The sequence below is a fragment of the Xyrauchen texanus genome, chromosome 9 (genome assembly GCF_025860055.1).
Source record: "Xyrauchen texanus isolate HMW12.3.18 chromosome 9, RBS_HiC_50CHRs, whole genome shotgun sequence".
NCBI classification, from domain to species: domain Eukaryota; kingdom Metazoa; phylum Chordata; class Actinopteri; order Cypriniformes; family Catostomidae; genus Xyrauchen; species Xyrauchen texanus.
In genome coordinates, this window is record NC_068284.1 from 49,187,124 (window position 1) to 49,213,067 (window position 25,944).

General features: G+C 41.1%; 3 protein-coding genes across 3 annotated transcripts in view; all 3 read left to right on the plus strand.

The window, feature by feature from the left end:
- LOC127648578 (NACHT, LRR and PYD domains-containing protein 12-like) overlaps nucleotides 1–13,601 on the plus strand; it is a 78,577-nt gene extending 64,976 nt beyond the window's left edge. The window contains exons 11-12 of the mRNA XM_052133222.1: nucleotides 12,662–12,708; nucleotides 13,047–13,601. Of these exons, the coding sequence (XP_051989182.1) occupies nucleotides 12,662–12,708; nucleotides 13,047–13,594 (595 nt within the window). The 3' untranslated portion in view covers nucleotides 13,595–13,601. The remainder of the gene's footprint in view (nucleotides 1–12,661; nucleotides 12,709–13,046) is intronic.
- The window catches only part of LOC127648579 (NACHT, LRR and PYD domains-containing protein 12-like), a 127,530-nt gene that overhangs the window by 20,223 nt on the left and 81,363 nt on the right, over nucleotides 1–25,944 (plus strand). The window lies entirely within an intron of this gene.
- LOC127649753 (E3 ubiquitin-protein ligase TRIM39-like) overlaps nucleotides 14,183–25,944 on the plus strand; it is a 28,322-nt gene continuing 16,560 nt past the window's right edge. Inside the window, exons 1-3 of the mRNA XM_052134978.1 lie at nucleotides 14,183–14,190; nucleotides 16,170–16,490; nucleotides 19,088–19,261. Of these exons, the coding sequence (XP_051990938.1) occupies nucleotides 14,183–14,190; nucleotides 16,170–16,490; nucleotides 19,088–19,261 (503 nt within the window). The remainder of the gene's footprint in view (nucleotides 14,191–16,169; nucleotides 16,491–19,087; nucleotides 19,262–25,944) is intronic.

A 25,944-nucleotide genomic window follows, 5' to 3' on the forward strand; every position in this document is an offset into this window, starting at 1 on the left:
CATTGAAACAATAAATGGCTCAGTGACTCACAATACTTCTTGTCTAACTGTGGAGTATTTATTCTGGAATAATTTGTTGTATAAAACTACTTTCTGATCAATTTGTTCTTTGTTTAGATTGACAGCTTGTAGATTCACTGGTCAGTGCTGTGAAAGTTTGTCTTCGGTTCTACAATTATCAAACTCCCTGAGAGAGCTGGACCTGAGTAACAATGACCTGCAGGATTCAGGAGTGAAGTTGCTCTCTGATACACTGAAGAGTCCTCACTGTACACTGGAGATACTGAGGTTTGTGTTTGCAGGTTCATTATTACATTGGAATAGAAGTTATGAATATATTGTGGTTCATAGCTGTGGTTACTGTGAATATGTGGATGGGTTCCTCTCAAGGGAATCAAGTCATCGTGATTCTCACAGCATACATTTTTGACCAGCTCTTTGGGACAATCTTCTTAAAATGTTCAGATGAGAAAGAACCTTGCTGCAGATATACAGTAGAATTTGCTCTGATACCACATACAAACAAAAACAATATACTGCAACAACAGGAAATTTCTTGGTTACTGTCGTAACCTCCGTTTCCTGATGGAGAGAACGAGATGTTGTGTCGATGTAGTGACACTAGGGGTCTCCCTTGAGAGCCTCAGTTACCTCTTATCTTTGAGAAAAGTCCAATAAGAATTTGCTAACAGAATTTGCATGCCCCTCCCCCGGACATACAGGTATTAAAGGAGGGAAGCGTGCCTCTGTTCAGACAGGTTTTGAGCTGAGGAGCCGAGAGTAAGGTCCCGGCCATTTCAGTGGCTAGTACATTATTGTGGCAAGAGGGACACAAGGTCTCATTCCCTCGATCAGGGAACGGAGGTTACGACAGTAACCGAGATGTTCCCTTCTGTCACTCACTCGGCGGTGTGTCGATGTAGGGCGGAAAGTGACGTAACTAGCATGGGAGTAACTAGCAGGCCGCGCACTCTCTGCTTATAGGGAGTGGCGGTACTGCACGAGTCTCTTCAGATCTGGTGGATTTTAGTTGAGAGCTGTGGAGGTTCTGTAGGTGTCTTGTGAAGGTGCCTTTGTGAAGACGTGAGGGGACATAAACAAGCCGAAGTGGAGGACGTTGTACTGATATGCCTGGCCGTTGAACACAAACCGTAGAAAAGGTCTGTGTCGTGGCAAAATCGAGACGTTTAAGTACGCGTCCTTCAGGTCTACCACTGCAAACCAATCTTGATTCCCTCCTTTTATACCCGTATGTCCGGGGGAGGGACATGTAAATTCTGTTTGCCAGTTCTCATTGACCTTTTCTCAAAGATAAGAGGTAACCGAGGCTGTCAAGAGAGACTCCTAGTGTCACTACATCTACACAATGTCGAGTGAGTGACAGAATGGGAACAGTCAATTGCTGACCATTCAAATAAAGAATAAATACAAATGTAATAAATAGTTAAATAAACATCAGTGTTGTTTAGTATCGGTCAGTTGCTGACCATTCAAATAAAGAATAAATACAAATTTAATAAATAGTTAAATAAACATCAGTGTTGTTTAGTATCGGTCAGTTGCTGACCATTAAAATAAAGAATAAATACAAATACAATAAATAGCTAAATAAAATCAGTACTGTTTAGTATCGGTCAGTTGCTGACCATTAAAATAAAGAATAAATACAAATACAATAAATAGCTAAATAAAATCAGTACTGTTTAGTATCGGTCAGTTCCTGACCATTAAAATAAAGAATAAATTCAAATGCAATAAATAGCTAAATAAACATCAGTAATACTGTTTAGGATCAGTCAAATGCTGACTATTTTAATACTGCCAGTCAATTAGGGGCAGGTTGTAACACAAGAAGCATTTCCACCTGTTATCACCAATTATGAGGTCATTGTTTATTAACTTTCCAGTATGTATTTCACAAACTAGTTAGCAACTTACCGAGAAGACAATGCTTAACTCTGCACCTCTTAACTCAGCCCTGTCTGCAGAACCACCATCAGCTCAGCTCTGTAAACAATGGAGTCAGAGCAAACTCTGCTGGTCAAACAACATTATGACACCAATTCTAAAGCATTGTTTTCTCCATTATATGTTCTGAAGGAAAATGTTCATATCTGCACATATCGGTAAACATATATGCCGATACTGATATATCGTGAGAGGCTAATATTGGCTGACCGATATATCGGTTGATGTGTGTTCGTAGATTATCTGACTGTTGAAGTGTTCATAGATTATCTGAGTGTTAATGTGTGTTTGTATATTATCTGACTGTTGATGTGTGTGTTTGTAGATTATCTGACAGTTCAAGTCAAGTCATGTGGTTTTTATTGTCGTTCAACCATATACAGTTAGTACAGTGAAACGAGACAATGTTCCACCAGGATAAGTGCTACATAAAACAACATAGGGCAAACACAGAACCACATGAGACTACACAGACTAAATAACATACCTATATAAATGTACCTCATGACGAGCCTCTCGAAGCACTTCATGATGATGGGTGTGAGTGCTACTCGTTGAGGCCGGACACTGAAGACTTCTTTGGCATGGGAACGACGGCGCTGCTCAGAGAGATGTTGAAGATGTCGGTGACAATATCTGCCAGCTGGTCTGCACATTCTCTGAGCACTCTGCCAGGAATGTTGTCTGGTCCATCAGCCTTCTGTGGTTTGACTCTACGTAGAGTTTTCCTCACATCAGCCGTGGTAAGACAGAGCACCTGGTCGTTGGGATGAGGGGTGGTCTTCCTTGCCACCACGTCATTCTGTGCTTTTAACCTAGCGTAGAATTCATTCAGCGCATCTGGAAGGGAGGCATCTTTGTCACAGGCAACTGATGTTGTCCTGTAGTTAGTGATGGCCTGGATGCCATGCCACATGCTCCACATGCAGTGTCTGGCAATGGTAGACACGAACACCGAATTCTCCAATGTCCATGTGCCATAAAAGTCGGGCTTAGTGACAAAAATAGCACCATTTTGGATCCAGAGTGGCCGCTGCATGCTACCGCGTCGCCATCTTGGATATAATATTGTGTGTGTGTTTGTAGATTATCTGAATGTTGTATGTGTGTTTGTAGATGATCTGACTGTTGATGTGTGTTTGTAGATTATCTGACTGTTGAGGTTTGTAGATTATCTAACTGTTGATGTGTGTTTGTAGATTATCTGACTGTTGATGTGTGTTTGTAGATTATCTGACTGTTGAGGTTTGTAGATTATCTAACTGTTGATGTGTGTTTGTAGATTATCTGACTGTTGATGTGTGTTTGTAGATTATCTGACTGTTGAGGTTTGTAGATTATCTAACTGTTGATGTGTGTTTGTAGATTATCTGACTGTTAATGTGTGTTTGTAGATTATCCGACTGTTGATGCGTTTGTAGATTATATAACTGGTAAAGTGTGTGTTGGTGGATTATCTGACTGTTGATGTGTGTGTTTGTAGATTATCTGACAGTTGTGTGTGTGTTTGTAGATTATCTGACTGTTGAGGTTTGTAGATGATCTGACTGTTGATGTGTGTTTGTAGATTATCTGACAGTTGTGTGTGTGTTTGTAGATGATCTGACAGTTGTGTGTGTGTTTGTAGATTATCTGACTGTTGAGGTTTGTAGATGATCTGACTGTTGATGTGTGTTTGTAGATTATCTGACTGTTGAGGTTTGTAGATTATATAACTGGTAAAGTGTGTGTTTGTAGATTATCTGACTGTTGATGTATGTTTATAGATTATATAACTGGTAAAGTGTGTGTTTGTAGATTATCTGACTGTTGATGTGTGTGTTTGTGGATTATCTGACAGTTGATGCGTTTGTAGATTATATAACTGGTAAAGTGTGTGTTTGTAGATTATCTGACTGTTTATATATGTTTGTAGATTATATAACTGGTAAAGTGTGTGTTTGTAGTTTATCTGACAGTTGTGTGTGTGTGTGTTTGTAGATTATTTGACTGTTAATGTGTGTTTGTAGATTATCTGACTGTTGATGCGTTTGTAGATTATATAACTGGTAAAGTGTGTGTTTGTAGATTATCTGACAGTTGTGTGTGTGTGTGTTTGTAGATTATCTGTGGCTTCAGCTCTGACTGAAAAAAAAAGCATTTTGCAGATATTTCAAGTTTTGAACTAATACATGCACGTATTAAATTCAAGGCCCTGATGCTGGCATACAAAACAGTCACTCTGCTCCAGCTTACCTAAAAACATTAATGCAGAGCTACGTTCCCACCAGAAGCCTGCGGTCGGCTAAGGAACGTCGCCTTGTCGTACCAAAACAAAGAGGCACCAAAACACTTTCCCGGACTTTCAGTTTCATCATACCACGTTGGTGGAATGACCTTCCCAACTCAATCCGGGAAGCTGACTCACTGTCTATCTTCAAAAAACAGCTAAAAACACATCTTTTCCAAAAGCACTTAACCAGTCACTAAAAAAAATAAAAAAAATTTTAACAATTGTTGTTGCATTTAAATCGATTTTGTATACTATTCTGATGATAGTGAAACTTTGTAGTATGGCACTTTTGTACCACTATCTCCTTAAGATGATTTGCTTATGTTTTCCTATTTGTAAGTAGCTTTGGATAAAAGCGTCTGCCAAATGAATAAATGTAAATGGAACTACCCCTGAAAGACGTATTTTAAAGTGTTAGCAATCATAAAATCATAAAGCCCATCAAATCACCCACTATTAAGAACATTATTATTAGTGTTAATAATCAATAAATCCATCTTCTAAAGCCGCTTGTCCTCTGCAGGGTTGCGGGAGTGCTGGGCCTATCCCAGCTGTCTCGGGCCGTAATCACTAAATCATAAACCCCAACACATAGCCAAGATTCCCACCTGTCCTTTACAGTGCTTTTGGACTTTAGTTGTCCAAGAGATGACTTGAGGGCAGTTCCCTAAATACAGAAAAGGTGGCATATCTCTAATTGGCAAAGTTTATTAAGTAATAGTAATAAAAATATAAAGAAATCTGTGGTATGTTCAAACCTCCTGCTCCACTTGTGTATAAAAGGACTCATCTTGGGAACACTTGAAACTGTCTGTGCAGCGTCTCGTGCACAATCTGCATTAGACAGAGTGCTGGAGGAAGAACGCAGCCTTGCTCAAGTTGTAAAGGCCTTGTGCTGTTGACTCTGTTCATGTACTGCTTGCTTGATAGAACCAAATTATTGTTGAAATGGTTTTGCAGTATTTGGTTGGATAAGGCTTTCTCTGTTTATTCGATGGGAAGCACAGAGGACAGTGACAGTGATTCCAGTGAAAAAGTATTTTAGCCTCTTCAGTTTTCTTGCCCTGACAGTAAAAATAAATGTAGCATGGAAACAACTGAATAAGTATTCAGTGTATTATACTCAACAAAGTTTAAATAATGCCTAGGTTCGGCTCTAGTAGGATTGAAAAAATAGATGTTTGGGCGAAATTATATTCAATCAATTAACAGCCGGAAATTTCATTACAATTACACAAAAAAACAAAAAAATGGTATTGGAGTAAATAATGTCCACTATTTAAATGAATTCACAATTTTCTGGTTCCCACTCAACACCATGAACAAAACAGGTTAGTTTGATAGAGTCCAAAGTTGTATGAGAAGTCCAGGAATAAACAAGTAAAACAAAGTCTCAACAGTCCTTCTGGCTCCTTTGTGTGTGATACTGAAATGTCAATGAGTGTAAAGGCCTTTTTGTGTTTACTACCCGGGTAGTGTGTATGTGCTTAGCTCTCAGTTCAACGAATCCGTGTAGATTCACGATGATTTCTCAAATCATAGATCAGGGCTCTGGCTCGCCGTTCGAAGGGTTCACCCAAACAGAATCAGTGTTAAAAAAAAACAATCTGCACAAAACAATGCAGTCACATTAAACATTTCTAAATATCAGCTATTTTATTACACTGACATTTACTATCAGCTGCACAAAATGTTCACAAGTACGATTGCTAATCCAACACGAGACAACATTAGTGAACGTACGCATGCTTAAACATCTGATTGGTTTTTATGGCACATACAGAGAAAGATGAATGCCAATTAATTCAAAGTAAGTTCTCGTAAAAGATAAACCAGTAATCAAAAGCATTGACCGTTTTCCCCCCTCCGTGACAGAATGAATTGACAACCTGAACGATTGATAACATTCTTAAGAAAAGAATATACACATTGAAATGAAGAAACTTAATGAAATTGAATAATTTCTGGAACCTCAAGCTAACCTCGTGCTTGCATGTTCAGCTGGCTTCTTCGTCTGAATTTGATATAATCGACACACTCAACATACCGCAGAGTTAACCGCCCTCTAGTGGTTAATTAATGCTGCACCAAATATACAGGAGTTTCTATGTGGTATATAAATCAAAAGGAGTTACGAAATAAGTTTACTATAATAAACAAATGTCAATGTACAATTCAAAGGGGTTACATAAATTATATACCAAATCTGGTTTTCAAAGAGAAGTATCATTTTCAAAGCTTACCGATCATGACAGAAGCACAATCACTGGCAAATGATGTAAGAGTGGCTGCATTTCTCTGCTGAAATGATGTTGAAGATGGTTTCTGTAATAGTGGCAGCATCTCCAGTAGGGATAATAATAATACCTTTTATTTATAATGCACTTTTCTTACACTCAAAGCTACAAGATTGAATAAACACATACAACAGCAACCACCATAACAACAAATTTAAAAAGATGAACACAAAATTAATAACATACAGCAGCAACCCCACATACAACTAATATGACTAATATAAATAAATATTAAAAGACTATCTTAAATAAATGAGTCTTAAGTAACTTCTTAAAACAATCCAAGTTTGGGGCGTGTCTGAAGCTCTTCCCCCATAGATTTAAGTTTGCAGGAGGGCTGCTGAAGTGCAAATGAATTGGCAGAACGAAGAGAATGAGAGGGAGTGTAGGGCACAACAAGACTGCAAAGATACTCTGGTGCAATACCATGAACTGCTTTATATGTTAAAATGAGAGTAAAATCAGTACGAGCAGGAATGGGAAGCCAGTGCAACTGCGAGAGCACAGGGGTAATGTGTGAACATGGTGAGGTTTGTGTAAGAACATGAGCAGCAGAGTTCTGAATATACTGAAGCCTATTTATGGTTTTTGCTGGTAGGCCAGAAAAGAGGGCATTGCAGCAATCCAGCCTTGAGGTGATAACGGCATGGATAAGCCTTTCTGCATCAGCCAGAGGATGTAACTGTTTAACAGTTTCACGATTTACCCCGGTTAAAAAATAGATGGTTTCACACCATAGACATCTTCTTATTCACGGTATTGCATGAATATAAAATCTGTTTGAATAATAAATGTCTGAACTTTTCTAGAATTCAAATCAGTTTAATGAAGACGAATCATCAGATAAACTTGATTAGATAAAATACATCTCTAAATCACAATTTTCCCCATTTTACATTAAATGGTGTGGGCTCAGCACAAAGACATGTCAGACCCTGAAATTTAATTTCACAGCAGAAGTCAGCGGTGTGGAATTTTGGTTATTTTGATGGTGTGACGCTCCGCCCCAGACCATGACGGACCCTCCACCTCCAAATAGATCCCGCTCCAGAGTACAGGCCTCGGTGTAACGCTCATTCCTTCCACGATAAACACGAGTCTGACCATCACCCCTGGTGAGACAAAACCATGACTCGTCAGTGAAGAGCACCTTATGCCAGTCCTGTCTGGTCCAGTGAAGGTGGGTTTGTGCCCATAGGTGATGATGTTGCCAGTCTTGTCTGGTCCAGTGAAGGTGGGTTTGTGCCCATAGGTGATGATGTTGCCAGTCTTGTCTGGTCCAGTGAAGGTGGGTTTGTGCCCATAGGTGATGATGTTGCCAGTCTTGTCTGGTCCAGTGAAGGTGGGTTTGTGCCCATAGGTGATGATGTTGCCAGTCTTGTCTGGTCCAGTGAAGGTGGGTTTGTGCCAATAGGTGATGATGTTGCCAGTCTTGTCTGGTCCAGTGAAGGTGGGTTTGTGCCCATAGGTGATGATGTTGCCGGTCCTGTCTGGTCCAGTGAAGGTGGGTTTGTGCCCATAGGTGATGATGTTGCCGGTCCTGTCTGGTCCAGTGAAGGTGGGTTTGTGCCCATAGGTGATGATGTTGCCGGTCCTGTCTGGTCCAGTGAAGGTGGGTTTGTGCCAATAGGTGATGATGTTGCCAGTCTTGTCTGGTCCAGTGAAGGTGGGTTTGTGCCCATAGGTGATGATGTTGCCGGTCCTGTCTGGTCCAGTGACTGCATATAAATGCAGATTGGATTCAGTCACCATCAGTGGAGCACACCTGCTCCCAATGCAAATTGAATGAAAAGCAGTGGAAAAAATGGCAGTTATATCATTTGAAGTCAATGCATTGGCAGCACGTGCTCCGGGTCTAACTCACAGTGAGTGAAGCCGGGGATGATGACTCATCTCTATGTGCAGTTGAACAGGGAGTTTGATGAAAAATGCAGTCGTGAGCGTGTTCTCCAAACCCTCAGTGATGGTGACTGAAGCCGAGGAGGGTAGATGAGATCACGGGTCCAACAGTTCTTTGTTGACAGTACGGCAGTAACAGGCTATAACTGCACACCGCGCGTAAAAGCGCAAACACAAACAAACAGTCCGCGGTTTTCCACTCCGAACCTTCGCAAATCGGCATCAGGGACATATATACAACCCTCATATCGTTGTTTTCATCTTTTTATTAACTAAACCCATCAGTCAAAAATGATCGAGCTTTTCATTGTTGACTTTATCCAGAGACAAACATGGATGACTCAAATCTTTACATCACTCGTGTCGACTGTCCTGTTATTTTGAGTGACTACCCAATCACAACTGCACAGAAGATTTTGAGGGAGGGCTCGTTTTGTTTGTAAGACCCTCCCAGATATCATGTTTGTGTGTTTTGCTACTGAAACACGACACAGAGCGCAAGATTCACAGAGAATGAACATGAATGATAACATGTTGAATATGTAAAACCTCAACAAACACAGATTGATCAATATTTCTTCATATTTCTACATTTTTGGACTAAAATGGATTTGATTTATTGGACTCTTGTGATGAAAAGCATACTGAAGTTTGGAGGATTGTGCTCATCTGTGTTTGGCTGGAAGAACTTCTGGTTTCATTTTCCATGTTTTGATTTTCACTCTTGACACATTTAATAAAATCTTATTGTTGTAACTTTGCGATCATCAAAATCTTTTTAAATTATAAAATCTTGAGACCCAGATCTTTCAAATGATATATCTGAATGTCAATATTAGTTTACAATGTCACAGTTTAAACATGCATTAAACATGAATGAAATGGAAATAAATACACAAGAGGGTCACCGTCATTAAGAGGTTAATAGTACTAATAACATGTTTTAATTGTAAAGTACTAAATAGGGTTATAAAGTGTTTTAGGGATACAGGAAATGGACAGTGATACTGTAGCAGAAAACACCAATAAATAAACTGCACATTAATAATCATTTATTTTAAGTACAAAAGCAACAATCACTGAATCAAATGAATATCTGAACTGATCATTTAAGCTGTAATTATTACACATTATTAGTATTTTTATAAATGATATTTTATAGTCTGCATACGGTGAATAAGGGATAATATACAGGCAGCAGGTTGTTATCACACAATAAACCCCGACAGGGTGATCAGGACCCCGACGAGAAGTGTCCCACCTCAAGACTCTACAAGAGAAGTTCCCCGGGCAAAGCCAGTACGGATTTGAGAAAGTTAGAAATGTTGATGACATTATGTGAATTAAGAGTTCTGGAATAAAACAAGATCCAGATCACGTTGTTGGGACGAATAAGAGCCAGATAAAAACTTACTGGTGCACTTTTAAAAGCGCCGCTAACACTGATCTGGAGCCGTTTCATAACCCAGAATTAAAAGAGGTGCTAATCATCTTTCACAATGACCCGTGTGAAATGTTGCTTTACTGGAGGTTAAAAGCGGGGTTAAAAGACAATAACCCAGGGTTAAGTGCCGTGTGAAAGCCCTTGAGTTTATTGTTGGTGGGATGTTGTGTGTATGTTTGCAGGGGGTGAAACTCAGTTGCTGGACCCCTCACACCCCTCATGTGTTGTTAAATATTGAATCAGGACTCATCACATGTTTGTTTTGTAGATAGTGTTAACACATTCAGTTCCAGGAGAAGTAAATCACAGTCCTGTGTGTCATTATTAGGTTCAGTAATGTGTGTGGATGACGCTCGTGATGTAGATTTATGCAACAGCGCTCTTTACTCGTCTCACTCGCACAGAAAACAACAGATTGTATATTTCAAACACTGACCCCTCAATGTGTAAATGTGCAATAATTCAATCATAAAACAACAATCCGCATTTCTTATGATCTTCAAATGACTTTTGCAGACATGTGTAAACATGCATATATTTGTTGGAAATGAAAATATTATTTATTTATTTAGTTTTTCTGATAAATGTATGAAAGTGAGGTGCAGCAGTGCTCAAGTGTTCATCGTACATGTGAACTTCAATTCTGTTTCAAAAGAGTTTTCATTTAACATGGATTGATCGATACAAACTTCCTTTTGTGTTATTTCATAGTTTTCATGAATTATGAAATAATAATTTTCCTCATTTTAGAGAAATAGTAAAGAATGAGTAGATGTGTGATGAGAGTTTTATCACTGAAGATTTTATTGTATTCATTATTTAAGTTTGTCATGTGAAACTTTGATGTTGAATTGACAAAACCTTCCCTGAAAGTTTAAACTAGTTGTCAAAGGGTTAAGTTTGATGAGAGAGAGAGATTCTCTGTGAGTTATTTCAGATAAAATCATTTTCAGCACTGAAGTTAATTGTACGACTATGAAGCAGTTCAAGTTTGTTGATCTCATTAAAGTTTCATATCAAAGAGTCGTACAGTCCACACACAAGATTCACAGAGTCGTACAGTCCACACACAAGATTCACAGAGTCGTACAGTCCACACGCAAGATTCACAGAGTCGTACAGTCCACACACAAGATTCACAGTCGTACAGTCCACACACAAGATTCACAGAGTCATACAGTCCACACGCAAGATTCACAGAGTCATACAGTCCACACACAAGATTCACAGAGTCGTACAGTCCATACACAAGATTCACAGAGTCATACAGTCCACACACAAGATTCACAGAGTCGTACAGTCCACACACAAGATTCACAGAGTCGTACAGTCCACACGCAAGATTCACAGAGTCATACAGTCCACACGCAAGATTCACAGAGTCGTACAGTCCATACACAAGATTCACAGAGTCATACAGTCCACACACAAGATTCACAGAGTCATACAGTCCGCACACAAGATTCACAGAGTCGTACAGTCCACACACAAGATTCACAGAGTCGTACAGTCCACACGCAAGATTCACAGAGTCATACAGTCCACACACAAGATTCACAGAGTCGTACAGTCCGCACACAAGATTCACAGAGTCGTACAGTCCACACACAAGATTCACAGAGTCGTACAGTCCACACGCAAGATTCACAGAGTCGTACAGTCCACACACAAGATTCACAGAGTCATATAGTCCACACACAAGATTCACAGAATCGTACAGTCCACACACAAGATTCACAGAGTCATATAGTCCACACACAAGATTCACAGAGTCGTACAGTCCACACACAAGATTCACAGAGTCATATAGTCCACACGCAAGATTCACAGAGTCGTACAGTCCGCACACAAGATTCACAGAGTCGTACAGTCCACACACAAGATTCACAGAGTCATATAGTCCACACGCAAGATTCACAGAGTCATATAGTCCACACGCAAGATTCACAGAGTCGTATAGTCCACACGCAAGATTCACAGAGTCATATAGTCCACACGCAAGATTCACAGAGTCATATAGTCCACACGCAAGATTCACAGAGTCGTATAGTCCACACACAAGATTCACAGAGTCGTACAGTCCACACACAAGATTCACAGAGTCATATAGTCCACACGCAAGATTCACAGAGTCGTACAGTCCACACACAAGATTCACAGAGTCGTACAGTCCACACACAAGATTCACAGTCGTACAGTCCACACACAAGATTCACAGTCGTACAGTCCACACACAAGATTCACAGTCGTACAGTCCACACACAAGATTCACAGAGTCGTTCAGTCCACACACAAGATTCACAGTCGTACAGTCCACACACAAGATTCACAGAGTCGTACAGTCCACACACAAGATTCACAGTCGTACAGTCCACACACAAGATTCACAGAGTCGTACAGTGCACACACAAGATTCACAGAGTCGTTCAGTCCACACGCAAGATTCACAGAGTCGTTCAGTCCACACACAAGATTCACAGAGTCATACAGTCCACACACAAGATTCACAGAGTCGTTCAGTCCACACACAAGATTCACAGAGTCGTTCAGTCCACGCACAAGATTCACAGTCGTACAGTCTAGTAGACATTGATCAAGCAAACAAATAAATATTCAAACTATTTGAATTACTTTTAAGATCCATGGAAGATTACATGGCAATAAAGTTATTTTGAGTCTCAAACTTTATATCCCACAATGCATTTCATCACAGATGTGTGAATTGTGTTTCAGGTGAGCTGAATGTGATGTCATCATTTGTGTGTGTTTGTGTTTTTATAGTGTGGATCATGGAAGAGAGTTCAGGATTACAGCAGGACTACACAAATGTAGGTCTACACACTCACACACACACACACACTTACAGACACACGCACTCTCAAAAACACACACAGACACACACACACTCAGACACACTCTCACACACACACTCACACAAACACACACAGACACACTCACACACACACTCACTCACACATACACACACACTGAAACACACACACACATATTTAAATGTTGTCTCTAATGTTTCTTCTGTGATCTCACACTGGATTTAAACACACACACTCTCTCGCACACACACACACACACACACTCACACACACACACACACACACACTGGTTTAGTGATTGTTGTGTTATTGTTTTTTTCTCTTCTTGTGTTCAGATGTTTGTGACCTCACACTGGATTTAAATACAGCACACCCTGAACTCATTCTGTCTGAGGGGAACAGGAAGGTGACACGTGTGAGTGAGAGTCAGTCATATCCGGATCATCCAGAGAGATTTGATTTTCATCCTCAGATTCTGTGTAGAGAGAGTCTGACTGGACGCTGTTACTGGGAGACTGAATGCTGCGGGAACACTATTGATATATCAGTGACCTATAAAGGAATCAAGAGGAACGGAGCGAGTGATGACTGTGTGTTTGGACGTAATAAAATCTCCTGGTGTCTGATCTGCACTGATAAGAGTTTCATTGTCAGACACAATAATGTCTACACTGACATACGAGTCCCTTCAGATGGCTCTAGGAGAATAGGAGTGTATCTGGACTGTCCGGCCGGCACTCTGTCCTACTACCGCATCTCTGACACACACACACTCACACACTTACACACATTCAACACCACATTCACTGAACCGCTCTATGCTGGATTTAACGTTTATTATGATGGTTCTTCAGTGAGTCTCAATAAACAACCGTCTGTGTGAGAAACAACAGAGATCATACACACACACACACACACACACACACACAGACGCACACACACACACACACACTCATACACACACACACATGTTGGTCTACCTATCATTATGGGGACTTTCCATAGACATAATGATTTTTATTCTGTACAAACTATAGATTCTATACCCTAACCCTAACCCTACCCCTAAACCTAACCCTCACAAAAAACTTTCTGCATTTTTACATTTTCAATAAAACATTGTTCTCCTCATAAATCACATTTATAGCATAATAGCCTTGTAATTACTAATTTGTAACTTACAAAATTGTCCTCGTAAATCACAAAAACACGCACACTCATACACACACAAACACACACACACACACACACACTCATACACTCGAATTGCCATATGTTGCAGCCTCGCTGAACATGTGCCAGTCAGTACACTCAAAACAGTCCTGAAGAGCAGAGATGGCTCCTGCTGGCCAGGTTTTCACCTGCTTCTGGAGCGGTTTTGTGCGTCTGACGAGCGGTCTGTATGCTGGAATTAACATAACAGAGATGTGGTCTGAGGTGGGGGCGGGGCTCCGCCCAGTATGTGCCTGGGATGTTTGTGTAAACAAGATCAAGTGTGTCCGCCCCTCTCGCTGCAAAGTCCACATACTGATGGAATTTAGGGAGCACTGTCTTGAGATTCGCATGGTTGAAATAAACAATAAACAGTCCATCGGGGTGCAGTTTGCTCATAGCCCCATACAGTTTACAGAGCGCTTCCTTAGCGTTAGCGCTGGGGGGAATGTAAACTCCGGTTATAATAACAGTGGTGAATTCCCATCTGCATCTAACAGTCACAAGCTCCACATGCGATGAGCAGTAGCTAGAGACTAACATAGAGTTCTTGCACCATTCCGTGTTGATGTAAACACACAAGGCACCACCACGAGTCTTACTGCACAGAGCTGCATTTCTGTCAGCACGAAACGAGGCGAGCCCGTCTAGCTGAATGGCGGCGTCCGGAACTCTGTCGCTGCGCCACGTCTCCATGAAAACAAAGACGCAGCAGTCTCTAACCTCACGCTTTGTAGCCTGCTGGAGTCCGATATAGTCCAGTTTATTGTCCAGGGAGCAAACATTTGAGAGCAGGATAGACGGAAGAGCCGGCCGGCTAGGGTTTGTTTTTAGCCTAGCAAGTACCCCTGCCCTCTTGCCATGCTTCCGCATCCTCGCACACCGCTTACAACGTCCCCTCTCTCGCTCTCACACTCTCTCTTTGTTTTAATGGCTTCTTTAACCTGATATCAGCTTAAACTGAGAAATATAGATATTAAAATAATGTAGACAACTGCCTACATTCAAAAGGATAAGAGAAAATGCCTCTTCTGGAATCTACTTGCTGCACTAACTGCCACAGACTTTTACAAAGGATTGCAGTTCTTGAAACAAAGTTATTTACAGGACCACCAAACCAGACGGAACACACAACAGAGCTTCGTCATGGATGCCCTCAGCATACAGCCGGTGAGTCCCATGAATCTAGTGCTCCTTGACAGGCCATACTGAGTGTAGAGAAACAAACCGATCGACTTACAAATCGATGGCAAAAACAGGGAGCGAGACCAAAAGGCACTCGAGACATCAGATTGTCACGAGCATCTCATATTGCCGCAGTAGCATCCTCTACCCCAGATACGGCTCTGACAAGGATTGCAAACACTGGCTTCCTACCACCGCCTATACATCTTGAGAACAGATTTGAAGTATTAATGAATGAGGAATCCCCAAACGTGATGAATGTGATCGAACACAGACTGAATCAGCCAGTAGCTAACACTGATGTGAACTGGCGCTCAAGGTCGAGCAGACAGCGGCATTCAGCTCAGAGCGCAGCCGGGCCCAGGACTCTGATAGTGGGTGACTCCATAATCAGAAACATTAGCAGCAGGGATACAACTACATGCTGCCTTCCACAAGCAACAACCTCGGATGTAAACAGGGAACTTCAGAACATTCTGATGAAACATAAGACTGCAAATCGACTCATCACTCATGTGGGGAAGAATGATATTCATAAAGAGCAGTCAGAACTCCTTAAGAAGGATTTCAATGAACTTTTTGAAACACTTAAAAGACTGAAAGTTCAAACATTCATCAGTGGACCACTTCCAGCAAGAGGAACAAACAGGTTTTCACGGTTGCTTGGGCTTAATACATGGCTGCAAAAACCTGCAATATAAAAGGAGTGAACTTCATTGACAACTTCAATCTTTTCTGGAGTCAGAGGCAACTGTTTCGACAGGATGGCCACCACCCAAACAAACTTGGTTCAAGAGTGCTAAAGGACAATATCTACTTCTCCCTCAATCATCCTTCTGCAGTGTGTGCCAATCCACTCAATCTGAATGGCACACACACACCTGGACACAGTATGAATGACCACAGGACTTCTTTTCAGCACCTGAATGGACATGCAGTTGACAAATCACACAAGGACAATGATAACACCACTCAGCCACAACTATTTCTGCTCATGGACACAATCTCATCTGAGCCCTGCCCACAAAGTTCACCACAGACAGACTGTGACATATTAGAACTGCTCCAAGATTCAGCACCCAAGGACGACTTTCTGGAAAACATCCAGGGAAACCAGGACAGCATATTACAGCCCCTCTCACCAGACACGTTATCCCTCTCTCCAGCATCTCCACATCTGTGTTTCTCAGAGAAAATGGAAGAACTGGTGTATGCTGGAACCAAACTATCCCACTCTTTTGCTGCAAGCCCCCAGATATCAAGCTAAAAACGTCAGGCCCCTCAAGCACCTGCGGGCCCAGCTCACCCTCCCCCTCCTCTTGTGAGAGCTCTTCGACCTCTGCCACAACGCCAGGGCTCACACTCTCCTCCATCTGCTCGAGGTGAACCAAAAACAACTGATACCAGCTCAGTGATATGTGTCGGGTCCCCACTATGATAACAGTAACTTTCTCAAATGTTTACAAAACAAGCGGGAACCCAGTGTGCCTGTATCTTTCTCTATTGCTGTTCGATTACATGATAGAAAGTCTAAGGCCTTCAAAAGCCATTCAGCAAACCCATCTAATCTGGTGCCTATTACACGCCAAACTAAGATTGCTGTGGGGACAAAAACTGTTAAGTTAGCACTTTTAAACATCCGCTCACTTAAAAATAAATCACTTCTAGTCAACGACTTAATAAGCACATACAACCTGGATTTTATGTTTCTAAATGAAACTTGGCTAGAAGACAGCTGTAGTGCAACAGTCCTTAATGAAAAATCCCTCCTAACTTTACTTATTTGAGTGTCTGCAGAGAAGGTAGGAGAGGTGGGGGTTTAGCTGCTCTCTTTAAAGATGTCTATCAATGTAAGCAAATATCATTTGGGAATTACCCGTCTTTCGAATATCTGGGTAGTGTGTTAAAAGGTGCTCCACGCATTTTACTTATCATTATTTACAGGCCTCCAAAATACTCTCCAGCCTTTGCTGAGGACTTTACAGAACTGTTATCAACAATTACCTCAGAGTTTGACTGTTTTGCCATTGCTGGAGACTTTAACGTTCACATAGATAATGCAGAAACCAATATGACAAAAGAAATCAAAACTGTTTTAAAAACTTTTGATCTGACTCAGCATGTACATGGACCCACACACAATCATGGACACACTCTAGATTTACTTATCAGTAAGGGTCGAAACATTTCATCGATTGTTATTAAGGATGTAGCACTGTCTGATCATTTCTGTATTTTCTTTGATATATTGATCTCTCCTGCCATTGAAGCTAGATCTGTGTCTGTCAAGAAGAGATGCTTAAATGAGAACACTAGTGTACTATTTATGAAGGCTATATCTTTAACACCAAGTATATCTGCTGACTCTGTTGATTTTCTCCTTGATTCTTTTAACTCAAAAGTTAAAAGTGTAATTGATGATATTGCTCCTGTGAAAGTCAGGAAGAAGAGTGGCAGACAAAAAGCACCTTGGAGAAACTCAACAGCAGTGCAAAATATGAAAAGACAATGCAGAAAAGCAGAGCGCTGTGGCATGAAGACAAAACTTGTAGTCCATTATAACATCTACAAAGACAGCATCCATGCTTTTAATATGGAACTAGGCAAAGCTAGACAGACGTTCTTCTCGAATATTATAAACTGCAACTTAAACAACACACGCACTCTTTTTGCGACTGTAGAGAGACTGACAAACCCCCCAAGCCAGATTCCCAGTGAAATGCTCTCAGACAGCAAGTGCAGTGAGTTTGCTTCTTTCTTCTCTGAAAAAATCAATAATATCAGAAAGGTGATCAGCACATCCTTGAGTTGTGCTGGGGTCAGACAAATCAAACCACAACCTGAGAAAGTAGTTACTATGTCTGATTTCAAAGAAATTGATTTCAAAATTTTGGAAGAAACCGTACAGCACCTTAAAACATCAACCTGCGCCCTTGATGCACTTCCCACATCTTTTTTCAAAAGTGTGTTCAACTGTTTAGAAGCAGATCTCCTAGAAGTGATAAACTCTTCACTTCTCTCTGGGAGTTTTCCAAACTTCCTGAAAACTGCAGTTGTCAAGCCCCTCTTGAAAAAGAGCAATCTGGATAAGACCATATTAAGCAACTATAGACCGATCTGAAATCTTCCTTTCATAGGCAAGATCATTGAAAAAGTTGTCTTCAATCAGCTGAACAAATTCTTGAACTCAAATGGATACTTTGACAATTTTCAATCTGGTTTCCGATCGCATCACAGCACAGAGACAGCGCTCATAAAGATAATAAACGATATTCGCTTAAATACTGATACTGGCAAATTATCAGTACTGGTACTACTCGACCTCAGTGCTGCATTTGACACTGTCGATCACAACATACTTCTTGACAGGCTGGAAAACTGGGTGGGGCTTTCTGGGATGGTCCTAAAATGGTTCAGGTCATACTTAGATGGGAGAGGTTATTATGTGAGTATAGGAGACCATAAGTCTGAGTGGACGTCCATGACATGCGGAGTCCCTCAAGGCTCAATTCTTGCGCCACTCCTGTTCAACCTGTATATGCTCCCAATGAGCCAAATAATGAGAAAGAACCAAATTGCTTACCACAGCTATGCAGACGACACACAGATCTACTTAGCCCTATCACCTAACGATTACAGCCCCATTGACTCCCTGTGCCAATGCATTGATGAATTAAACAGTTGGATGTGCCAAAACTTTCTTCAGTTAAACAAAGACAAAACTGAAGTCATTGTGTTTGGAAACAAAGATGACGTTCTCAAGGTGAATGTATACCTTGACGCTAGGGGTCAAACAACTAAAAATCAAGTCAGGAATCTTGGTGTGTCTCTAGAGTCAGACCTTAGTTTCAGTAGTCATGTCAAAGCAATAACTACCATTGTGTATGAAATGTGCTATATAAATAAACTTGCCTTGTCTTGCCTTGACTGTTGATGTGTGTGTTTGTAGATTATCTGACAGTTGTGTGTGTGTTTGTAGATTATCTGGCTGCATGGTGACAGAGGAAGGCTGTCGTTCTGTGGCTTCAGCTCTGGGTTCAAACCCCTCACACGTGAGAGAGTTGGATCTGAGCTACAATCATCCAGGAGAATCAGGAGTCAAGCTGCTCTCTGAGAGACTCAACGATCCAAACTGCACACTGGATAAACTCAAGTATGTTGCGCTGTATAACCCTGTTTACACTCATATTAACTCCCTGAGCCCAGACCCTAGTTGGTCTTGAATTTATTGAAGGGTCAGTGACTGCATAGCACCTGTATTTATTCCTTTCCAGAAATTAAAATCCCTATCAAATACACACAGAAGTGTTCATATATAGTGTTTCATTAGGATGAGGATATTTTTGTAATTAAGAAATGTTGTTAATTTTATTTTTAATAATTTTAGGAAAATAATTCAGAAGAATAATCTTCAAGCATCTTTCACTTAACCCTTTTGCACATACTGGTGCTAACAACTCCGCAGATGAGCGTCATACTTTTGTGTTTCTGCAACTGCCAGTGTTGCATGATTCAAATCGGCTTTCATGCCAACACTAATTTTAGGATGTACTTTTGAATTACAAGGACAATAGAGCTGTCCCTAAACCACATTTATAGCATACTATCTTTGTAACCACTAGTGTATAACCTTAATAAAAACACCAAACACACACACGGTGTACAGACAGACCTTATTGCTGATTTGTCCATTTATTTATATAGCTATGTATAAAAGAGGAAGTTAAATAAATACAGTACAGTAGACAAAACAATTTTTTATATGCTTAGTATATACAGTATTTAAAAATGTTTTATCTATAAAGGTTTCAAATGATAAATCAAGAATTGAGTATATTACTCGTCTACTTTGTGAAGTGTCATGTGACCTCATTCTAACAGATTTAGCATTCTTTTGATATTTTGTGCATGCAAACAACACACTCTGGGGGGCATTCAAGGGAATATCCCTGATATTGCAGCATGAAGGTGTTATTGATAACATTTATACAAAATTTAGAGTGTTTTGTTTTTATCAATCAGACTTCTTTGGCTTTGGAGCGTGTAGTTCCCCTTCATCTCTCTAAAGTGCTATTTGGCCCAGTTTGGCACAATTTAATGTTTGTGCAAAAATTAACTACAATTTTAAATATTTAAACAGTAAAACACAAAAAGAATAAAAATATTTATTGTATCTAACCAAAGAAAATTTTGCAAAGCATTTAGCAGATTTTGCAGATATTTAAAGTTTTGAACTAATACATGCACGTATTAGATTCAAGGCCCTGATGCTGGCATACAAAACAGTCACTCTGCTCCAGCTTACCTAAAAACATTAATGCAGAGCTACGTTCCCACCAGAAGCCTGCGGTCGGCTAAGGAACGTCGCCTTGTCGTACCAAAACAAAGAGGCACCAAAACACTTTCCCGGACTTTCAGTTTCATCATATCACGGTGGTGGAATGACCTTCCCAACTCAATCCGGGAAGCTGACTCACTCTCTATCTTCAAAAAACGGCTAAAAACACATCTTTTCCAAAAGCACTTAACCAGTCACTAAAAAAAATAAAAAATGTTTTAACAATTCTTGTTGCATTTAAATCGATTTTGTATACTATTCTGATGATAGTGAAACTTTGTAGTATGGCACTTTTGTACCACTATCTCCTTAAGATGATTTGCTTATGTTTTCCTATTTGTAAGTAGCTTTGGATAAAAGCGTCTGCCAAATGAATAAATGTAAATGTAACTACCCCTGAAAGACTTATTTTAAAGTGTTAGCAATCATAAAATCATAAAGCCCATCAAATCACCCACTATTAAGAACATTATTATTAGTGTTAATAATCAATAAATCCATCTTCTAAAGCCGCTTGTCCTCTGCAGGGTTGCGGGAGTGCTGGGCCTATCCCAGCTGTCTCGGGCCGTAATCACTAAATCATAAACCCCAACACATAGCCAAGATTCCCACCTGTCCTTTACAGTGCTTTTGGACTTTAGTTGTCCAAGAGATGACTTGAGGGCAGTTCCCTAAATACAGAAAAGGTGGCATATCTCTAATTGGCAAAGTTTATTAAGTAATAGTAATAAAAATATAAAGAAATCTGTGGTATGTTCAAACCTCCTGCTCCACTTGTGTATAAAAGGACTCATCTTGGGAACACTTGAAACTGTCTGTGCAGCGTCTCGTGCACAATCTGTATTAGACAGAGTGCTGGAGGAAGAACGCAGCCTTGCTCAAGTTGTAAAGGCCTTGTGCTGTTGACTCTGTTCATGTACTGCTTGCTTGATAGAACCAAATTATTGTTGAAATGGTTTTGCAGTATTTGGTTGGATAAGGCTTTCTCTGTTTATTCGATGGGAAGCACAGAGGACAGTGACAGTGATTCCAGTGAAAAAGTATTTTAGCCTCTTCAGTTTTCTTGCCCTGACAGTAAAAATAAATGTAGCATGGAAACAACTGAATAAGTATTCAGTGTATTATACTCAACAAAGTTTAAATAATGCCTAGGTTCGGCTCTAGTAGGATTGAAAAAATAGATGTTTGGGCGAAATTATATTCAATCAATTAACTGCCGGCAATTTCATTACAAAAAAAAAAGTAAAAAAGAGTAAAGAATGTCCACTATTTAAATGAATTCACAATTTTCTGGTTCCCACTCAACACCATGAACAAAACAGGTTAGTTTGATAGAGTCCAAAGTTGTATGAGAAGTCCAGGAATAAACAAGTAAAACAAAGTCTCAACACTCCTTCTGGCTCCTTTGTGTGTGATATTCAAATGTCAATGAGTGTAAAGGCCTTTTTGTGTTTACTACCCGGGTAGTGTGTATGTGCTTAGCTCTCAGTTCAACGAATCCCTGTAGATTCACGATGATTTCTCAAATCATAGATCAGGGCTCTGGCTCGCCGTTCGAAGGGTTCACCCAAACAGAATCAGTGTTAAAAAAAAACAATCTGCACAAAACAATGCAGTCACATTAAACATTTCTAAATATCAGCTATTTTATTACACTGACATTTACTATCAGCTGCACAAAATGTTCACAAGTACGATTGCTAATCCAACATGAGACAACATTAGTGAACGTACGCATGCTTAAACATCTGATTGGTTTTTATGGCACATACAGAGGAAGATGAATGCCAATTAATTCAAAGTAAGTTCTCGTAAAAGATAAACCAGTAATCAAAAGCATTGACCGTTTTCCCCCCTCCGTGACAGAATGAATTGACAACCTGAACGATTGATAACATTCTTAAGAAAAGAATATACACATTGAAATGAAGAAACTTAATGAAATTGAATAATTTCTGGAACCTCAAGCTAACCTCGTGCTTGCATGTTCAGCTGGCTTCTTCGTCTGAATTTGATATAATCGACACACTCAACATACACGCAGAGTTAACCGCCCTCTAGTGGTTAATTAATGCTGCACCAAATATACAGGAGTTTCTATGTGGTATATAAATCAAAAGGAGTTACTGAAATAAGTTTACTATAATAAACAAATGTCAATGTACAATTCAAAGGGGTTACATAAATTATATACCAAATCTGGTTTTCAAATAGAAGTATCATTTTCAAAGCTTACCGATCATGACAGAAGCACAATCACTGGCAAATGATGTAAGAGTGGCTGCATTTCTCTGCTGAAATGATGTTGAAGATGGTTTCTGTAATAGTGGCAGCATCTCCAGTAGGGATAATAATAATACCTTTTATTTATAATGCACTTTTCTTACACTCAAAGGCTACAAGATTGAATAAACATAACATACAACAGCAACCACCATAACAACAAATTTAAAAAGATGAACACAAAATTAATAACATACAGCAGCAACCCCACATACAACTAATATGACTAATATAAATAAATATTAAAAGACTATCTTAAATAAATGAGTCTTAAGTAACTTCTTAAAACAATCCAAGTTTGGGGCGTGTCTGAAGCTCTTCCCCCCATAGATTTAAGTTTGCAGGAGGGCTGCTGAAGTGCAAATGAATTGGTAGAACGAAGAGAATGAGAGGGAGTGTAGGGCACAACAAGACTGCAAAGATACTCTGGTGCAATACCATGAACTGCTTTATATGTTAAAATGAGAGTAAAATCAGTACGAGCAGGAATGGGAAGCCAGTGCAACTGCGAGAGCACAGGGGTAATGTGTGAACATGGTGAGGTTTGTGTAAGAACATGAGCAGCAGAGTTCTGAATATACTGAAGCCTATTTATGGTTTTTGCTGGTAGGCCAGAAAAGAGGGCATTGCAGCAATCCAGCCTTGAGGTGATAACGGCATGGATAAGCCTTTCTGCATCAGCCAGAGGGATGTAACTGTTTAACAGTTTCACGATTTACCCCGGTTAAAAAATAGATTGTTTTCACACCATAGACATCTTCTTATTCACGGTATTGCATGAATATAAAATCTGTTTGAATATTAAATGTCTGAACTTTTCTAGAATTCAAATCAGTTTAATGAAGACGTATCATCAGATAAACTTGATTAGATAAAATACATCTCTAAATCACAAATTTCCCCATTTTACATTAAATGGTGTGGGCTCAGCACAAAGACATGTCAGACCCTGAAATTTAATTTCACAGCAGAAGTCAGCGGTGTGGAATTTTGGTTATTTTGATGGTGTGACGCTCCGCCCCAGACCATGACGGACCCTCCACCTCCAAATAGATCCCGCTCCAGAGTACAGGCCTCGGTGTAACGCTCATTCCTTCCACGATAAACATGAGTCTGACCATCACCTCTTGTAAGACAAAACCATGACTCGTCAGTGAAGAGCACCTTATGCCAGTCCTGTCTGGTCCAGTGAAGGTGGATTTATGCCAATAGGTGATGATGTTGCCAGTCTTGTCTGGTCCAGTGAAGGTGGGTTTGTGCCCAAAGGTGATGATGTTGCCAGTCCTGTCTGGTCCAGTGAAGGTGGGTTTGTGCCCAAAGGTGATGATGTTGCCAGTCTTGTCTGGTCCAGTGAAGGTGGGTTTGTGCCCAAAGGTGATGATGTTGCCAGTCTTGTCTGGTCCAGTGAAGGTGGGTTTGTGCCCAAAGGTGATGATGTTGCCAGTCTTGTCTGGTCCAGTGAAGGTGGGTTTGTGCCCATAGGTGACGTTGTTGCCAGTCCTGTCTGGTCCAGCGAAGGTGGGTTGTGCACTTAGGTGATTTTTGCCAGTCTTGTCTGGTCCAGTGAAGGTGGGTTTGTACCCATAGGCGACGTTGTTGCCGGTCCTGTCTGGTCCAGTGAAGGTGGGTTTGTACCCATAGGCGACGTTGTTGCCGGTCCTGTCTGGTCCAGTGAAGGTGTGTTTTTGCACATAGGTGATGTTGTTGCCAGTCTTGTCTGGTCCAGTGAAGGTGAGTTTGTGCCCATTGGCGTAGTTGTTGCCGGTCCTGTCTGGTCCAGCGAAGGTGGGTTGTGCACATAGGTGATGATGTTGCCAGTCCTGTCTGGTCCATTGAAGGTGGGTTTGTGCCCAAAGGTGATGATGTTGCCAGTCTTTTCTGGTCCAGTGAAGGTGGGTTTGTGCCCATAGGTGACGTTGTTGCCAGTCCTGTCTGGTCCAGCGAAGGTGGGTTGTGCACATAGGTGATTTTTGCCAGTCTTGTCTGGTCCAGTGAAGGTGGGTTTGTACCCATAGGCGACGTTGTTGCCGGTCCTGTGTGGTCCAGTGAAGGTGTGTTTTTGCACATAGGTGATGTTGTTGCCAGTCGTGTCTGGTCCAGTGAAGGTGGGTTTGTGCCCCTAGGCGACGTTGTTGCTGGTCCTGTCTGGTCCAGTGAAGGTGGGTTTGTGCCCCTAGGCGACGTTGTTGTTGGTCCTGTCTGGTCCAGTGAAGGTGGGTTGTGCACATAGGTGATGTTGTTGCCAGTCCTGTCTGGTCCAGCGAAGGTGGGTTGTGCACATAGGTGATGTTGTTGCCAGTCGTGTCTGGTCCAGTGAAGGTGGGTTGTGCACATAGGTGATTTTTGCCAGTTTTGTCAGGTCCAGTGAAGGTGGGTTTGTACCCATAGGCGACGTTGTTGCCGGTCCTGTCTGGTCCAGTGAAGGTGTGTTTTTGCACATAGGTGATGTTGTTGCCAGTCTTGTCTGGTCCAGTGAAGGTGAGTTTGTGCCCATTGGCGAAGTTGTTGCCGGTCCTGTCTGGTCCAGCGAAGGTGGGTTGTGCACATAGGTGATGTTGTTGCCAGTCCTGTCTGGTCCAGTGAAGGTGGGTTGTGCACATAGGTGATGATGTTGCCAGTCCTGTCTGGTCCATTGAAGGTGGGTTTGTGCCCAAAGGTGATGATGTTGCCAGTCTTGTCTGGTCCAGTGAAGGTGGGTTTGTGCCCATAGGTGACGTTGTTGCCATTCCTGTCTGGTCCAGCGAAGGTGGGTTGTGCACATAGGTGATTTTTGCCAGTCTTGTCTGGTCCAGTGAAGGTGGGTTTGTACCCATAGGCGACGTTGTTGCCTGTCCTGTCTGGTCTAGTGATGGTGTGTTTTTGCACATAGGTGATGTTGTTGCCAATCTTGTCTGGTCCAGTGAAGGTGAGTTTGTGCCCATTGGCGTAGTTGTTGCCGGTCCTGTCTGGTCCAGCGAAGGTGGGTTGTGCACATAGGTGATGATGTTGCCAGTCCTGTCTGGTCCATTGAAGGTGGGTTTGTGCCCAAAGGTGATGATGTTGCCAGTCTTTTCTGGTCCAGTGAAGGTGGGTTTGTGCCCATAGGTGACGTTGTTGCCAGTCCTGTCTGGTCCAGCGAAGGTGGGTTGTGCACATAGGTGATTTTTGCCAGTCTTGTCTGGTCCAGTGAAGGTGGGTTTGTACCCATAGGCGACGTTGTTGCCGGTCCTGTGTGG